The sequence below is a fragment of the Panthera tigris genome, chromosome D3 (assembly GCF_018350195.1).
Source record: "Panthera tigris isolate Pti1 chromosome D3, P.tigris_Pti1_mat1.1, whole genome shotgun sequence".
In the NCBI taxonomy this organism is placed as follows: domain Eukaryota; kingdom Metazoa; phylum Chordata; class Mammalia; order Carnivora; family Felidae; genus Panthera; species Panthera tigris.
In genome coordinates, this window is record NC_056671.1 from 65931913 (window position 1) to 65949493 (window position 17581).

Consider the following 17581-nt stretch of genomic DNA (forward strand, 5'->3'; position numbering starts at 1 on the left):
CATGGAAATGATTAGTTATTTGCACCCACAAAGTACCGGATATTGCTGGTGTCCCCCTCATATCTCCCTGGCATTTCTCATTTCTGAGTACACAAAAACCCAAGCTCTAATTATCACATCTTTGTCTCAGAGCTCCCTTTGGCCACATGTATGACAGGCTGAAGGTGCCATGGAAATACTGCATCCCCCTAAACTGAAAGCAGCCCTCAACCAGTGACAGGTGAGAGTTGGCATATAAATACAATTATGGGGTGAATTGTATCCCTCAAAATTTATATTTTGGAGCCTTAAGCCCCCCTCCCTTCCCCCACCCCCCCACTCCCCCCCACCCCCCCACCCCCTACTTGAATGTGACCTTATTTGGAACGCGCCTTTATTTGGAGATAGGATCTTTCAGTAATCAAGTTAAAATGAGGTCATGAGGGTGGGTCCTAATCCAATAAGACAAGTGTCCTTATACAAAGGTGGAAAATGGACACACAAACATGCATAGAGGTAAGACGACCATCTACTGAGCAAGGAGAGAGGCCTAGAACAGCTCCTTCCTACACAGCCTTTAGAAGGAGTCAACTCTGCCAACACCTTGATTTTGGACTTCTCCCCTCCACAACTGTGAGACAACACAGTTCTGTTGTTTAAGCCAGCCTGTGTGCGGTGCCCTATTACAGCAGCTTTAGCAAATACGAATGCTCAGCTCCCTCACATCTGGGGTGGATTAATACTGCGATCTGATCTGTGTTCTGCGCCTCTGCCCAGAGTTCCCCATAAGATTCGGCTCCAGTTGCCCACAGTGATAAGTAACTTTCTTATCAACTTCCTTGATAACCTTGTATTTATTCATTTCTTTCTCTTCCCTTTTTCAGTTCCCATTTCACTACTAGTGTTCTCTGGACACACCTCTTAAATGAACTGCTTGATCTCAAGTCCTGGTCTCCAAGCCCCCTTGAGGAGCCTAGACTAAGACAGTATCAGAAATGGTACTCAGATGTCAGGATGGGACTCTGGAATTAGACTGCTTCCCAGCCATATGGTAACAAGGATCTCACTGCTTACAGAAATAGAACAATCGGTAACCTCCAAGCTGAAGCATCACAATGATTGGAGGCCTCATCTGTGGTGACTTAGGGCAGGACTCAGTAGGACAGTCTTATAGAACATTCCTGACATTTGAGAGATATGGGCCAAATTTAGTTATAAGGACCATAGAGTGGGTTGGTCGTCAACTGCTGTTGGTGTACCAAAGAAGATTACAAGCTCAGATCACTAGGGACTAAGAAAGCCAGAAAGCCTCCATGGTAACATTGACAGAGATGCATTTTGTCAAAGTTATAAAGGAAACATAAACATGAATGTTATTACCATTTTATCCTGAGTTAGATCCCCTGAGTCAGGTACAGGGGGCATCCTGGAACATGTGGGGTACATTGTGGAACATGTGGTACATTCTGGAATAGGTGGGGGCAAATCCAGAAGGCCACTACTCAAACAGGCAATGCAGACACCTCCCCCAACTTCCTCTGCTTCACCTATGCCTCTCCTTGCAGCTCATACCCGTGGCCTCAGAGGAGGCTTCCTTCAACCCAGTGGGTGAAGAAGAGCAAAAAAACTCATGCCTGGTTCAAGAATAAATCATCTCTCTATGTTAATTGTTGTTCATCTATATGTGGGCTGCTATGCTACAGCACCACCTAGGATGAAGAGAAGTGCTCCCAGTGGGAAGTGCATCAAGTAACACAGCTGGTCATCAGCCTGATGTGAAGAAGAGAAGGCCAAGGTAACGGCTGGGCAATGGCACATGACTTGACCGATTGACCAAGGAATAGGATCAGAAGACCGAAAACAAAAGAATGGGCAACGAAGTGTGAAATCTTTGTGTCTTACACCAGTGCCCACAAGAAACAACTCATCAAAGGAGGTACAGAGCAACCAAGTGGCAAGGATGACTCATCCAGTGGCATCCAGCGGTCTCTGTCCTTGACCACCCCAGTGCTTCCTCAGTGGACTCCTCAACAGAGTAGCCATGGAAGCAGGGATGAAGACTCTACAGCACCGCCCCCCCCCCCCCCCCCCGCCACTCACCAGGCCTGCCTTAGTGGCTATTGCTAAATGTCTGATCAATTAGCCCCTGAAGCTGAAGGTGAGCCCTTAATATGTTATCATCCCCCAAGGAGACCAACCAGCCACTTGGCGAGAAGTGATTCATTAAGCTTCTTCTACTATAGAAGAAGCAGAGATTCACCTCTACTGGGATTGATTCCAAGAATACATTATTCTTTTCTACTGGGAGTGCCTTGGCCAACACCACTATCCAAAGGCTGAAAGAGTGTCTCATGTATCATTATGAAATTCCACATAACATTACCTTAGACTGGTGTTTTTCATTACCCTATGGAGCCTTTTAAGACATTTTTTCCTTAATTGCCATGCTCATGAAATTCTAATACCATAGATATACTGCATCTCTGTATATGTGCCATATGTGTGTCTGTGCTTTAAACATAAGAAGAGTAAGAGTTGTTTTGCCCAACAAGAACTGATTTTTGCCCCTTTATGAGAAATTCTGCCCCAACTGAGAATGCATATCTTATAACAAGAGCTTCACTTTACAGTATAGTTGGTACAACAATGGGCAAATGGCCATGGGCTCCACTTTGTCTACTATATACCACATCACCTCGAAACTACTGTCCTGATAGAATGTTGGAATGGCCTTATAAAGTGTGGCAGCTTGAGAATACCTTGCAGGGTTGGGGTGCTGGTCTTAAAGATGAGGTCATATATGGTGCTTATACGGCTGCAATATGGTAATATATGTTGACTCCACTGGGTGGAAAACAGGCCTGGTAGTGAAGAGGTAAGAGTGGGTAGGTCGCACTGACCCACTTGGGAAATTGGTGCTTCCCATGTGTTTAACTTTAGGCTCTGCTGGACTAGAGCACCTAGCTCTATGTGGTTGCCAGGAGATGCATTAACCGGGGGACATAGAAAGGGTTCCACTAAATGGTGGCTGATGCCTAGTCATGCCAGTAAACCAGCAAGACAAGAAGGGAGTAACTGTCCCAGTAGGAATTGGTGATCATCATGAGGAAAGTAGGGTGGGGGGGAATGTATCTGGAACTCAGGAGGTTCACTGGGGTGCCTCTGGGTATTGCCCTGCCTGTGATAAACACAGCAATTTCAGCAAACAGGGTCTGATAAGAGCCTGACAACCAGGGGCTAAGACCCTTAGGGATGACGATCTGGATTACCCAACCCAGTTGAGCAACCTAGACAAGCAGTAGACTTGCCAAGTGTGAAGGGCATCTAGAATGTGTGGTATTAATTTGCTAGGGCTGCCATATCAAAATACCAGAGACTGGGTGGCTTAAACAATAGAAATTAATTTTCTGGCAGTTCTGGAAGCTGGCAGTCCAAGATGAAGGTGCTGGCAGGGTTGGTTTCCTCTGAGGTCTCTCTCCTCAGCTTGCAGGTGGCTGTCCTCTTGTTTTTCACAAGGTCATCCTTTGGGCCCACTCACCCGTGGTGTCTCTTTCTCTTCTTAGAAAGGCACCAGACTGGATTAGTGCCCCACCCCAGGGATCTCATTTCAACTTAATCCCCTCGTTAAAGGCCCTATCTCCAAACACAGTCACATTCTGAGGTACTAAGGGTTGAGACTTCAACATATAAATTTGGAGGGGGCTGTGGGCAGAATACAATTCACTCCCTAACACGCTGCTAGAGGAAGGAGATGATGAATATCAGTTAGAGACTCAGGACCATCTGTAGCAAGGGACCGTAGCTTGTCCTACTAAACGGCCTAGGGTGTGCGTGCGTGCGTGCGCGCGCGCGTGTGTGTGTGTGTGTGTGTGTGTGTGTGTGTGTTGGAAACTGGAACTTAAAGAAGTGATGGCGAGCTGGAGTAAAATCCATGTAGGGCACAGCTGGATCTGAGCCATGCAGGGGTCAGACCCCGTCAGGGCACCATCCACCTCCCTCCAGTACTTACCATTTCCTTAAACGTCAGCCCACTTGCAACTGCCAGGAACTGCCTCTCCCAAGGACTCTCTCAGCATTCGGGATCCCACTCTGCTGGCATTTCCGCATTTCCAGCAGGCCAGAAATGCCAGGGGTTTAATGCCTCCTGGGGGTGGCCCTCAACCAGTGACTGAAGGGAGCCGGGGAATGAATATCACAGCAACATCCTAACTGGTGAGCCATCTGTGAGGTGCGTGTGCCACAGTTTCCTACTAGTCCCCGCCAGACTACAGCTCCAGTGCCTGCAGTGCTGTCTTGATAATACATGTTTATTTTGCCTTCCTCCCTTCCTCCCTTCCCTCCTTCCACCCCCTTTACCTCCCCACTCCCATACTGGTGCTTTCTGGGATCCCCCCCCCCCCGAAAAAGTACCTGCACTCAAAGCCTTATCTCAGGGGCTGCTTCTGGTGGAATTCAAATGAAGAAGCCTCCAGTCTTAGGGGTAGATCATATTTACTAAATTCAACATGTATACTTATTTGACTGGCTTCGCTCCCTTTACACTCCCAACTGGTTGTTTCTCGAGGTATGCTCTCTTTCTAGCCGCTAATTCTTTCATACTCACTACAACGTGTCAGGTGCTGGGGATATAGCAGTCATTGAGGTCACCGTCTAGGAGAGAAGACAGACTCTGAACAATTAATTTCAAGAGTGAACCACGTACTATCAAGGAAAAAAAGGGAGAGGAGAAGGACCCAGCAGTGGGATCCAAGCTAGTCTGGAGGCGGGAGTGATGCTTCCCCAGGCAAGTGACTTTGTCATGAAGGACCAGTAGGAAGTGATGTGGCAGTTCCCCTCCTAACAGTTTGCTCCACTGCCATCGGACAATAGCAAATGTGACGAGGGTCAAACAGCTTGGAAGAGAGGACGTGGTGGACACAAAAAGGCAAAATAAATCCTAAATCTCCAAGGAACCTTTATTTTACTTCATATCAAACTGACAGAGCAATAAAATAAAAGTATTTTCAATTCATAAAACACGTTTACAGCGATTGCACTGACCAAAAGAGAGAAAAGTGAAATCCCTGAGGAATTGTGAACAATAAATAAAATACCTAAAAATTAGAATGTTCCGAGCTTGAAGGAAATGTCCTGAGCCTGCTCAATTTGGGGAAGTCAATGGCCCTTTGCAAACTTCAGTTTCTCAAAAGGATATCCAATTGATGCAAGCTTCCTGTCATGAGGAGAAGCTGCCACTTTCAGTAACACCTTAAAGGGTGGGAAATAATCAATCTTGTTTCAATCAATTTGTGCACAGTTCTGAGAAAGCTACTGCATAGAGCAGGAGAAGAAAATATGTGTTACAAGGCCAACAACATACTGAATAAGTACCAGTGCTAGTTTAATTTGTCATTAACTAAAACGTACCATTTTCTCATGGCGTGTGGATATTACACAAAAGGGACATTGTCTCCCTGCTGTTTGTGGGTAACAAGAAGAAAGACTCAAATACCTGCGAAAGGGTAAGACTGACGCTTTAAAAAGTTCTAGGAGCTAGCAAGGGAAAGATTCTCTGTGAAGACCCAGGACTGAGGACTGGCTTTGGAGCTCTCGAATTCTCTTTAGGAATTGAAGTCCAAATACCCTATTGCACTGACTCTAGGATGTACTTCCCCCCACCTCAGTTTAGCAAATCAAATTTAAATGGGCTTAACCATTAACTGTCCCAATTTTCACCCCTTTATGAGTAATTCTGCCCCCACTGAGAATGTCAACTCCCTCACCTAACTTGCTCAGTGGTGTGTAAAATAATGGCCATGCTTTATAATCAGCGGCTTCTTAGGTTAAATTAAATATGGTGCTCTAGAAGTTCAGGACACACAGGGACTCCCATAAAAATAAATCTGACATTTAAACCCTGGTTATTTTCCCAACTGGAAAGACGCCGGCAAAAAACATTCGGCGTCTGAAATTTCAACACAAGCACCAATGGCCTGAGGAAGGATCAGTCAGAATGGTAACGTGAGGTGAGCTTACACTCCAGTTTGGATTCTGTCCCTAATCAGTAAGGAAATTGATTTCACACTTCTGGGCCCCATTTCCTCATCTGTAAAACGAGAAAGTATAATTAGATGGCCTCCAAGTCTTCCAGCCAAAAAGGAAGGTGATTTGAAATGGTGCACCCCCGAGGGCACGTGCTGCTGTGAACATTCTACAGCCAAGCTGCCCCCGGAGCCAAAGAAGCCCCTCCAGGTTCATGGCTCATACCCCTCTGCAGCCACCTCTGCCCCCCCACAACAAGAGTCAGGGCTCCAAATCCAGAGACCAAGGGGATAACACAATTCACTCACAACGTTAGTAACCGCCTAGGAAAGAATGATTCTTCAGTCTGGGGCAATTTGTAAATTTCTTCTAAGAATTTCAGAACTTAACTAGCCTAAGTTGATCTAAATGTCTACAATAAATTTAAAATACAAAAAAAATTACAGCAAGGTTTCACTTGGAAGTTTCACGACTGACACAGTTTGGCTAAGGATTCTGCTGTTCTGAGTGCCTCCTCCCACGCTGTAGAAGCACCGGCCCGAAAAAGGTTTGTTTTCTGAAAGAAAATAACAAAGAAATTTCATCTGAATGAACCATTCACATCAGCTCCTCACTCCTCCCCTTGCCATATTATTCAATGAAAATAAGTATGCTTAGAAAAAAATAAAAAAGAATAAGTATGCTTGGCCAAAGAGAACACACAGTGAGGAATAAGTGTTTTAAAGTGATGAAAAAATGGACTGTGATGACAACAGCATTGCTTTATGCAAATAATACACATATTTATATTTTTGATGCTCAGAAGTTATAATCTGTCCCTAAACATGTCAGAAATAAAAACAAGCATAGCAGCTACATCAACAATGCCAAACAAACCACAAATTCCTACGCCTTCCTATTTAAATTCCTACACATTCCTATTTCATTTCCAAAGGCTCAAACTACTTTAAATGTCATGATACATTGCTCAGCTAAGTTATTAACTAAGATAGACTTCCTTCTGTAAAATTCTCTTCAACTCCGTCAATGATACATGTGTATGTTGAGTCCTGTTCCCCGAGCTTCCACATACTAACGAACCCCATGAAATGACAGAGCTCACGTGTGTTGGCATTAGCATCTTGCACTGAAGCAACGGGTTCTTGAACTCAGAGGAACTAGAGTTGCTGGGTCAAAGGTTACTATTAAGCAACTAGAATGTGTGCTTTATGCAAATAAGGGAGGGTGGGAAAGGAGGAGGTTAAAATAAAACTCAAACTCTCGGAGCTGCCAGCGGCCTACCTGCAGCCATCACCTCCATGGTGTTGTTCCAGAGGGCGGATTTCGCCTTGGAGTCCCAAGTCACTGATCCCCATGTCCCTTTCTACCTCTAATATGGGCCGTGCCTCTTTTCATGAGAAAAAGGGAGCCTTATGAAATGAAGAAATGATGACCAATTTGTTTGCAGGTCAGAAAGTTATGTACAGTTAGCGGCTGAGGTATTTAAGCTCTTCCATTTCCATTATCTTTCACAGCAAAGTTGCTTAGATATTAAACACATTTATTAAGCAATTTAAGGACTTATGTTTAAATATAAACACACACTGGCTGATCATTTCTACCCAATCAAAACAACATGGCTTCCATCCCGTCTAGCTAATGGGCTACAAGTCACAAAGTGGGTGTTTCTGGAGGACTGAAGACAAGCAGTGTTTGATGTGCTCACTTGAAGAACTTTTCAGTGTTATAGAGCACTGAAGGAAAGGCACCATGGAGCACCATTAAAACCCGTTTGGGGGGCACCTAGATGGCTCAATCAGTCAAGCATCGACTTTGGCTCAGGTTGTGATCTCATGGTTTGTGAGTTTGAGCCTCACATCGGGCTCTGCGCTGTCAGCACAGAGCCTGCTTGGGATTCTCTCCCTCTCGCTCTCTGCCTCTCCCCCATCATTCTCTCTCTCAAAAATAAATAAACATGAAGAAATAAAACTTGTTTTGTTTCCTAAGTGGCAGTAACAGCAAACCAGGAAGGGTGGGAGAGAGGCTGGCACAGTTCCTGAATCCGCCCCCACTCCTGTCGCCCCTGGGAACATCAGGAGTGTGCAAAAGGATCAACTCTTCAAAACTGTCTTTTATTAAAGAAGTAACAAAGTTTCACTGTAGGCAAACTGGAAAACATAAGTAAACAAAAAGAAAAACTACTACTTGCTTGGGAATGTATCCTTTCAAGCTTTTTCTTTGCTCATCTATACGGATATTGTCATGCCCCAAGACACACCCGTTTGGGTTAAAACATTTATACTTTATAGAGTTCCATTTAGTATTGCTGTTTTGGACTCGAGTGAAGTGAACTTCACTCACATTTGTGAAGGCAAAGATGGACCTGGGACACGTTGCAAGCACCTGAGAGTCAGAGACAAGCACCGTCTCATAGTTTTGCTCTAGGAATCCCTGGGGTTTGCTAGCTTGGAGTAGTAATGATCTGATACCAGATGACCCCCCCAACGCCCTTTGTGTGACAGGGGAGTGTGACAGTGTTTGCCTCATTGTCACTGACTTCTTTTTACTTGACTTTTCCCCTTTGGGGGATGGGGGAGCACACGAAAGGCTAAATTAAACAGTGAGGATCATGGGCATTGTGTGAGCGTTGTGTGTGCGGTGTATTATAAGTGCGGGTGCGTTGTAGCCACAAAGAGCTTAACTAGAGCAGAAAATGAGTTGCAGAATAATTAACGAAGGAAAAATCTCCTCATTCAAGTAGGTATGGCATGGGCTCCAGTCCCCTTGCAATTGTGGGACCCAGAGAGGCCATTCCGCAGGATCACGTGCATCCACGGCATGGGTCAGCCTGAGGCAAGGCCTTGCTGCCTGTAGTGGTGTCGTAAAGAAGCTTCAGAGACTTCAAAAACACAATCAATAGTCTAAATGCAACTTGAAAATTACGTGAAAATTAAAGGTTCTTACCAGTGATGTTACTGATAGATCAGACTGTAGTCATCAACCAAAGAATAATCAGGGTTATCTGCAAAGGGCAGAACAGAGCAACATTAAGCTAATACTGCTTCGTGGTAAGATTCTTACCCCTTTTCAAATCAAGACATTCCACTTAAAGATTCTACTGACTGCCCTTCTGTAAAAAGAAAACATATCCGGCGACGAAACCTACCCATGAAAATCAAGACTACACACAGAAGATTCACGCATACATTCTGGAAATCACTACCACGATTTCATTGCCCTTTTTCATCCATGTGCAGATAGCGGCACCTAGAGTAAAGCCGTCTTCAAGGCTTAGCTTAGATTTCAAGCTAAGACATAGACAAAAATCAGTCCCACATTATCAGGTGGTAATTGTTTTATAAAAATAAAATAACAGGAACACCTAGGTGGCTCAGTCAAGCACACAACTTTGGCTCAGGTCATGATCTCCCAGTTCATGAGTTTGAAACCTACATCGGGCTCTCTGCTCTAAGCGCAGAGCCTGCTTCAGATCCTCTGTCTCCCTCTCTCTCTCTGCATCTCCCCCACTCACACTCTCTCATTCTCAAAAATAAATAAACATTTAAAGTAAAATAACTTAAATCCTTATATTTTTCAAAGATATTATTATAATTTCAGGTCCTAAACTTCTTTTCAGTCACTGAAGTTTCAGTAAACCATGATATGCAGCATAAGTTCTCTCTTCCCTTGAACATAGGTAAGTATACCTTTCTTTTCCTCAAAAAAATAGATATTTGTTGAGCACCTCCTATGTGCTCAGGACTGTGTTAAGTGCTATGAGTGATACAGGAGAAAACCAATTATCCACCTTCAAGGATCTTATAATTATCCAAGGAATAAAACTAACAACAATGACAACAAAAAAGCTAAAATATGTGGTTGTCCTAGAGGTGTCATAGGAGTTCTGATAGGATTTAAAAAGAGACCAAGTCATGAGTGACAGACCCAGTTATGGCCAGTATGCAGATATATACTATTAGGTTATGTGTTTCTAGACATAACTTCTATCAGTTACGTTTCTGTGTAATCCAAAGGAAACTATACTTTGCTTCTCTTATGGTCCAAGTTGAAATAATCTCTTAGGTAAGACTGCCTTATAATAAGTTTCTTTTGGTACTCCAGGAACTGAATTCTCTTTGACAGGCAATAAAGTAGACCCCTAATTACCAAAGTCTACTCTTTGACAAACAGTATTACATCAAGATCCTGATACAGGCTCGTTCTCTTGAGAATTTATTTCTATTTATTCCCTTCTTTCCCTTTATTTCAACATTCTAGCTACTCAACCTTAAAGAGAACCTGACATGAGTATTTTGAAAGGTCTTTCTTGACATCGTACCTGGTAAACTTTTAGGAACTGGGAGAGGTCCTCTCCTGTAAGAGATGAAAACCAAAGTCTTTCAGATAAGTTCTCGTTAGTTTGTAATTTTTGTCTTCACGCCCCAATCATACTGCAAGCTAATCAGATCTGGTTTCTGTTCTGAAGAGTCAAGAAAAGTTCAGATGAAGCAAAAGCCGGGCAACACTGACGTACCGGAATCTAGGCTGCCGGCATTCTATTGTGCTGGAGAGCAGGACAGCAGGATGCACAGGACTCAGGAAGCCCAGAGCCCCGTCCCAGCACCCCAAACAGGCAGGAGGAAAGTCTCTACTGTGGAGCATGTGGTTTCCTGACCTCCTGGTCCCTCAACATCTCCACACGTAAAATGGAGAATCCAAGCAATTTCCACCTCACTGCGAGGATTAAATGAGCTCATTCACATGACCTGTTCTGAATGGCACCTGGTGTTCTTAAATACTGATGATGACCATGCAATCCTCCCTCAAATACTCCCTTCTCTTTAAAAACTGGAATGGAAATTCAACAGCTTAGATTTCAAGTTGACTGTGCGGGAAACAGAAGTTTCTTTTCTCTCAGGTAAAGCAGGGGTGGCAAACTCTTTCTGCAAAGGGACAGTAAATGACGTAGGCTCTGCTGGCCACTAAGGCAGCTCTGTCACAACTCTGCCAACTCTAATGCAAAAGTAGCCGCAGAAAAAATGTAAATGGATGAGCATGATCAGGTCCCAATAAAACTTTATATGAACACTGACACATGAACTTCATATCATTTCCATGTGTCACAAAATAGTATCCTTTTCTTCTTTTTTCAGCCAGTTATAAAAACCATTCTTTACTCTTGGGTCCTACCAAAACAGGTAGGTCAGTTGACTCACAGGGGGACAGAGTTCTGCTTTCTACAAGCTCTACGAAAAGTATAGGATTCATGCGTGAATCATAATAATCACACTCAAGCATAAGGTCCTCCTTAAACTATGACTGGTAAAATCCACTTAACATTTGTCCTAAAAATGCTACTTCTACTCCTGAAATCATTGTTTCACTATATGCTAACTAATTTGGATGTAAATTTTAAAAAAATAAAAAATAAAATTTAAAAAAAAATGCTAATTCTCCAAATCTAGCAACCTCACTTAAGCAAATGCAGGGGTAGATGTATTCCAATATCTCTTAGAACACTAATGATAACAACACTTATTAAAAGTATTTTTCTTCGGGGGGCCTGGGTGGCTCAGTCAGTTAACTGTCCAGCTTCGGCTCAGGTCATGATGTCACAGTTTGTGAGTTTGAGCCCCACATCGGATTCTGTGCTGACAACTCAGAGCCTGGAGCCTGCTTTGAATTCTGTGGCTCCTTCACTCTCTGCCCTTCCCCTGCTCACATTCTGTGTGTGTGTGTGTGTGTCTCTCTCTCTCTCTCTCTCTCTCAAAAATAAATAAACATTAAAAAAAATTTTTTTAAGTATTTTTCTTCATGTGAAAGGTAGGTGGTTATTACCTTGGTAAGTTGGGCCCTGGAGCCTTTCCCTGTGGGGCTGTATTCTTCTGGGGGCAGTAGAAATTCTCATACACAATGGGTGCTAGGGAAATTAAGAAACAAAATATTAAGATGCTGGTGTCTCCCATTCTCAATGACATGTGCACAAAAGACTAGCAGAATTGCTTAAATAAATGCCCCGCCCCACCACTCCATTCACCTGGTGGAGTCTGTCCAGTTTTTTGTTGGTTCACAAAGTACTCAATGTCCTTCTCAATGCTGCATGCCTCTAAGCTCTTACGGACTTCTTCATACATCTGACAAAAAGAAGACAAATCAAGCGTAGAGGTATGTCTGTGAATAATTGTGACACAGCTTATTAAAACAGGTTTGATGAATGGCTGGCTCTTCCAAATTTTGTTTTGAAAAGAAAAAGAGACATTCCTAAGTCCCAGATTCATATAAAGGGATTTCTCTGGTGCATATCTGCTATTAAAATTGTTTTAAAGATGACAAGAAATGTTATCTCTGTGACTGCATAAAAACCTTCACAGAAAGATTTGTCTTTAACACTGACGGGACAAAGAAAATAGATACTAAGACCAAAGCCACACACAAAATGCAAAGATGAATTAACTTGGAAAAAAGCTCTTCTAGTCAATTCTACAGGTTTTCAAGGTGTTTGATTTTTCTCCTAAAGTGAATGTCCCATCCAAGTGAGGGTGGCTATTTCTTAGCAAAGAAGGTTGTGATAATTTGATTCTAATCCCTCTTGAGGTCTGGAAACCCCATGAGGGTTGCTGTGCACAACTTAAACCCGGATGTTGGCTGTGGGAATGCTGCTGAAGTAAATCTTGAGCCCTGGCATGATCATTAGCCCAGGCATGGGTCAGTCTCCTAGTGCTTGGTGGTGTCCTGGAGTGACCATTTGCTATGACATCTCTGTCTTCCATAAACTAAACTACATTTGGGTCTCCCTTTTCCGCTCTCCTGCCCTGTGAATTCCTTAAAGAGAAAGTCATGGTGGCAAAGCAGATTTGGAGTCAGGCAGTTAGGTGTTTATTTGGGTCTTTCTATCAGCTCACTGTGTGGCCTCGGGCAAGTCACCGTACCTCTCTGGGCCTCAAATGAGGAGGGTGCACTAATAAATGCCTATGGTTCCTCCCACTCTCATGAATCCTCCATGGATGCTTCTGACTTACCTCATCACTTGTGACACATTGTTGTGACAGCTGATTCATGTGTAACCACAACGCATTCCGAAAGAAGTTTATTCGTTCACATTCTTGAGCTTCGAACATCTGCGGAAACATAACTACATGTCCGTACATATACAGAGAAGGGAGACATTTGTCTAGACTGGCTATGACTTAAGAAACAGTGTCAACCCTCATTATCTGTAAGCTTATTGTCCCATTTAGGATATTCCCTGCTACCAAGGAAATTCATAAACTCTTACCGCAGGCAAAGAATGCAAATAGTATTCTAATATGGTATTGACACAAACAGGATTGGATATAGTTCTGAAGGTAAGAGGTAATGATGAGCCCAGATGCCAAGGGTCTAACCTGAATTCCAGCTAACATTTCCAACTGCCTGGTGGGCATCTCCACGTGGGCAGCTTGCCAGAGCGTCACATTCAAATTCCCCTATGACTGAATATTGGCAAGATGATTATAATCACTGAAGTTCACGAGAACGTGGGGGAACCCGCACTTGTCCTCCAACTCTGTTTATGTTTGAAGGTTTCTTTAACTAAAAAAAGTTTTTTAAGAAGTCACTTCCTGAACAATAGCTTCTTGGACATAAGCAAGTATCAACTTTCGGAAAATCAAGCTATTATTCTATAAAGGGGATGCTATTCAACAGTGGATGTTATATATTAATGTACTTTTTAAAGGTTGAATATAACACTATTACATTTTAAAACTTTTTATCATGTAGAACTTCAAACATAGATAAGAACAGAGAAAATAGTATAATGAATGCACATGTACCCTTCACCAGCTTGAACATGTATCAATTCACAACCAATTCTGTTTTATTATATCCCTACCAACTCATCTACTCCCTAGGATATTTTGAAGCAAATACATTATTTTAATTGGAAACCTTTTAGTATTTAGTATTTAGCATACTTGGTATATATGTAGTGTTTATTATATTTTGTATTTATGTAGCATATAAACAGATTTTATGTGATTTTTATTATAGAATACTTCGCATGGACAGAATCATAGAGAGCAATATAGTGAATACATACATATTGACCACCTCGCTTAGTCAACAAGTTTGGCCATATTTGCCTCAGATTCTGTTTAAGCTCCTTGTGTGCTTTCTCCAAACTCGATCCCCTTCTTCCTTCCCCACAGATAACCATTGTCCTAAACTTTATCATTCCTATGCAGGCTTTTCTAATATTTGTGTGTCTATAAAATGCATATGATACTGCTCTGCATGTTTTTAAACCTTAAAAAGGGGGACTTATTCTAGGTTTTTCCATGAGAGTGTGGAGTCACAGAAGTAAAGCAGGAAAGAGTGTTTTAGGAAGGGGATAGTGACCCACAGTGTTAGATAGTAGACACAAGCCAAATAAGATCAGGAACTGCAAAGGCCTGCTGGACCTCACACCCCAGAGATGTCTGGTTCCTCAGCGAGCAGCAGCAGGGGTGACAAACCCCAGATGCAGCAGGCTGGGACAGGCAGGGGCAATGAGCCTGTGAAGACAACTCCTTCAGGAAGCCTGGCTGTGAAGAGAGGAGAGGGCAGCAGACAGGAAGCAACAGCCAGTGCCAGTAGGTTGTAACACCAAGAATGAGCTGAGTTGTCCAAACAATGGTATAAAAAGTTCACACTGAAGGGAGCTTTGCACAGGAATGAGGGAAAGACAGCTGGATGATGGGATCTTGAGCCCAGATGGCAGGATAGGATCTTGATAAGGCAGGGGCAGCCCCTTTTCAACCAACAGGAGAAAAGGAGGGGAGGGGGGTGTAGATCAGTGATTCTCAGGCTTGAATTTGCGTAAGAAGCACCAGGGGAGTTATAAACAGTACTGCACCTAGGTCCAGAGTTGGTCTGAGAATTTGCATCTCTATCAAATTCCCAGATGATGCTGATGCTACACGTCCTGGGATTTCACTTTGAGAACCACTGGTAAGAAAAACTATAGACAGGCTAAAAGAAACTTGAGGAAGTTTCCAAGTTATGTCTTTATTTTCTCCAGGAAATTGTAAGTGAGGTCACATGCTCAAAATGAAGCAGGAGGTAATGGTGAAATCAAAGGTGTAAAGGGAGTAAGAACTTCTTTTTTTTTTTTTATGTTTATTTATTTTTGAGGGTGTGCCAGCAGGGGAGGGGTAGGGAGAGGGGGTGGAGGATTCAAAATGGGATCTGTACTGACAACAGAGAACCCAATGCCTGGCTCTCAAACCTCGAGCTCATGACCTGAGCTGCAGTCAGACGCTCAACCGACTGAGCCACCCAGGTGCCTGAGTGAAAACTTCTAGCTCACCTTCTATCTGCATTCTCCTTATTGGATAGCAAGTTCAGGCAAGGCTCTTGAAAGATAATTATTTAATCACCCATTAACTGATTCAGCTATTTCGTATTTGCACTAACCAAACGTTGGAGGAAGTCCTTGAACAGAGTCAGACACAACGCTCAGGACTGGGACGGGGCAGAAAGGTGAGGCTTGGAGGAAAACATCCCAGTGCCATCCATCCTATACTTACATTTCTGATTTCTAACTTGGCCTCAAGCAATTCTATGAGAATTGGGGCCCTGTAATAAGGGGGTGGTGCATTTCTGGCAAAGTAGACTCCCCAAATTCTCGGAGGAAGACCCATCCCCTCCTGAGCAGCCACCGGCTCTGGTACCTCGCAGGCCTTGATGTGCTCGATCTGCCAGTCTTCGCGGACTTTGTCCAGAGTGTTGATGTGCATCATGTACGCCTTGTCTGCAGTGGAGGGGAAGGGCCTGGGTTCAGAAACCAGGCAGGAGCAGGGTGCGCAGACCCACTGCCCAGCTCACCTGGATGGCAAAGACACTCGCCAGAGTCACACTGAGCTCACAAGACCCCATGGAGCTCTGAACAGTGGGAGGCCATATCCATCTCTCTCTCTCACAATATATAGTTGTGAAATAAGCACTTTCTTTTTAGACATTAAACCAAGCCAAGTAAGAAATGTTTCAAGGGGAAGAAAAAAAAAAGGAAATGCTTCAAGGAAGGAGAACAAAGGCTGACAGGAACTTCAGCCAGAGTTCTCTTGAGCTAATTCAACCTCAATAGCTTCCACCCATTTCCATTTTCAGGAAGATTAGACAGTGAGAGGTGCAGAGAACTACCAAGTGACTTTGGTTTTGGGTTTAGAGACTTCTTAAATGACCACGGTCACAAGAGGCTTGGCTCCTGCAGAATACTCTGGGATCAGAAGGCTTTACAAACACCTGGCTTGGATCTCAGGTTTCAGCCATGACAAGGCCTTGCAACTTGGCTGTTTCCTTCATAGCAGATAAGAGTTATCAGGGCTGAAATGGGCTTTTAAGACAGATGTTCCTAATAAATCAGAATGAGTACCTGCTTACAAAGCAGCTGTCACATGACCTCCGCCCCCGCCCCCCCCTAGTATGTATCTGCATACTGGCCATAACTGGTGGTACCCTAAATGCCAAGACTCCTGAAAGTGGCTCCTAAGAGCCCCCCCCAACCTGGCCAACCCTCAGGGATGACAGTACAAGTACGGCTCAAGCAGGCAGTGGCCAGAAACAGCTGTCTCACTTTCCCAGGTTCTGATATATCTTGTCTCCCTCCGTGTCCTCCCTTTCTCCCTTCTTCCCTCCTGCTTTGTTGTTAATCCCACTGTCTGTCCATACGTTCTTGTATGATATATAAAAATACCTTTCCCGACAGATTCAGCATAATGTCAGCCCCCTCCCCACAAGCCTCCCCCATCCCTGGGAGCAGCCCCCTCACCTGAGTCTTCGACTGCAGTCTTCGAAGTTGCCAGTTTCACGAAAAGCTGTGAGGACACACAAAGAACAAGAGATGGGGAATGCTGGGTAGAGCTCCCACAGGCAAAACAGGTTTGAAAGCAATGGCTGTGAAGAGACCCGTGTTCCACATCTTACCTGTGTTTCTCTCAGCCAACCGTTCAACTTGCCCTCTAATCTTAGCACCACAGGGAAACGGCCATCAAGCACCTTGCCCCATGGTATCCTAAAGACATAACCCCTGCCCTCTGGTTGCTGACAGTCTTCTACCAGATTACATAAAATTGATAATGTGCCCAAGCCTGAGGTGGCCTGGCTACAAAGAATACTTCAGTCTTGAAGAAAGATGAAAAAACCAAAACCCTCTCCCCTACTTCTTATCACCCTGTTCCCTTCCCCACGGCCACGCTTCTCCAGCTCCTCCCGAACCCCAAAACTGTGACAAGGGACTTTCTGGGCCAGAGGATCCTGACAGCCCAAAAGCAAGATATTGCCAGGGACTTAGGACGCACATCCATTTTTCATTAAGATTAGTAATTGGCTTTAGTTTCAAATACATAAAGCTCAGATTTTTCAGGCTGTCGGCTCTCCCAGGTACCTTTTCTTGCTGCTTCGGGTTCACCACGTTGGCACTCCGGTGGACAGCCTGCTCTGCTTCGTCTTTGTCCCGGCATTTCTGCACATAGGTCTTCTTTGCCTTTGTTGTTATGTGCCAAAAGAGGACCAAAACAGGTAAGCGGAACGTGAGCCTGCAAAGCAGCAGCCCGAGCCCACCGAGCCCAGCAAAGGACAGGGC

At 44.0% G+C, this 17581-nt stretch overlaps 2 protein-coding genes across 2 annotated transcripts in view; both read right to left on the minus strand.

Annotated features, from left to right (window-relative positions):
- Window positions 1–4300, minus strand: part of EPG5 (ectopic P-granules autophagy protein 5 homolog) — a 116976-nt gene extending 112676 nt beyond the window's left edge. The window contains exon 1 of the mRNA XM_042962306.1: window positions 3989–4300. Coding sequence (XP_042818240.1) covers window positions 3989–3991 — 3 coding nt within the window. The 5' untranslated portion in view covers window positions 3992–4300. The remainder of the gene's footprint in view (window positions 1–3988) is intronic.
- A 4643-nt stretch (window positions 4301–8943) lies between these two features.
- The window catches only part of PSTPIP2 (proline-serine-threonine phosphatase interacting protein 2), a 73531-nt gene continuing 64893 nt past the window's right edge, over window positions 8944–17581 (minus strand). Inside the window, exons 7-14 of the mRNA XM_042963011.1 lie at window positions 17384–17482; window positions 16769–16814; window positions 15672–15751; window positions 12999–13097; window positions 12017–12113; window positions 11818–11899; window positions 10319–10353; window positions 8944–9001 (exon numbers count right to left, since the gene is read on the minus strand). Coding sequence (XP_042818945.1) covers window positions 8952–9001; window positions 10319–10353; window positions 11818–11899; window positions 12017–12113; window positions 12999–13097; window positions 15672–15751; window positions 16769–16814; window positions 17384–17482 — 588 coding nt within the window. The 3' untranslated portion in view covers window positions 8944–8951. The remainder of the gene's footprint in view (window positions 9002–10318; window positions 10354–11817; window positions 11900–12016; window positions 12114–12998; window positions 13098–15671; window positions 15752–16768; window positions 16815–17383; window positions 17483–17581) is intronic.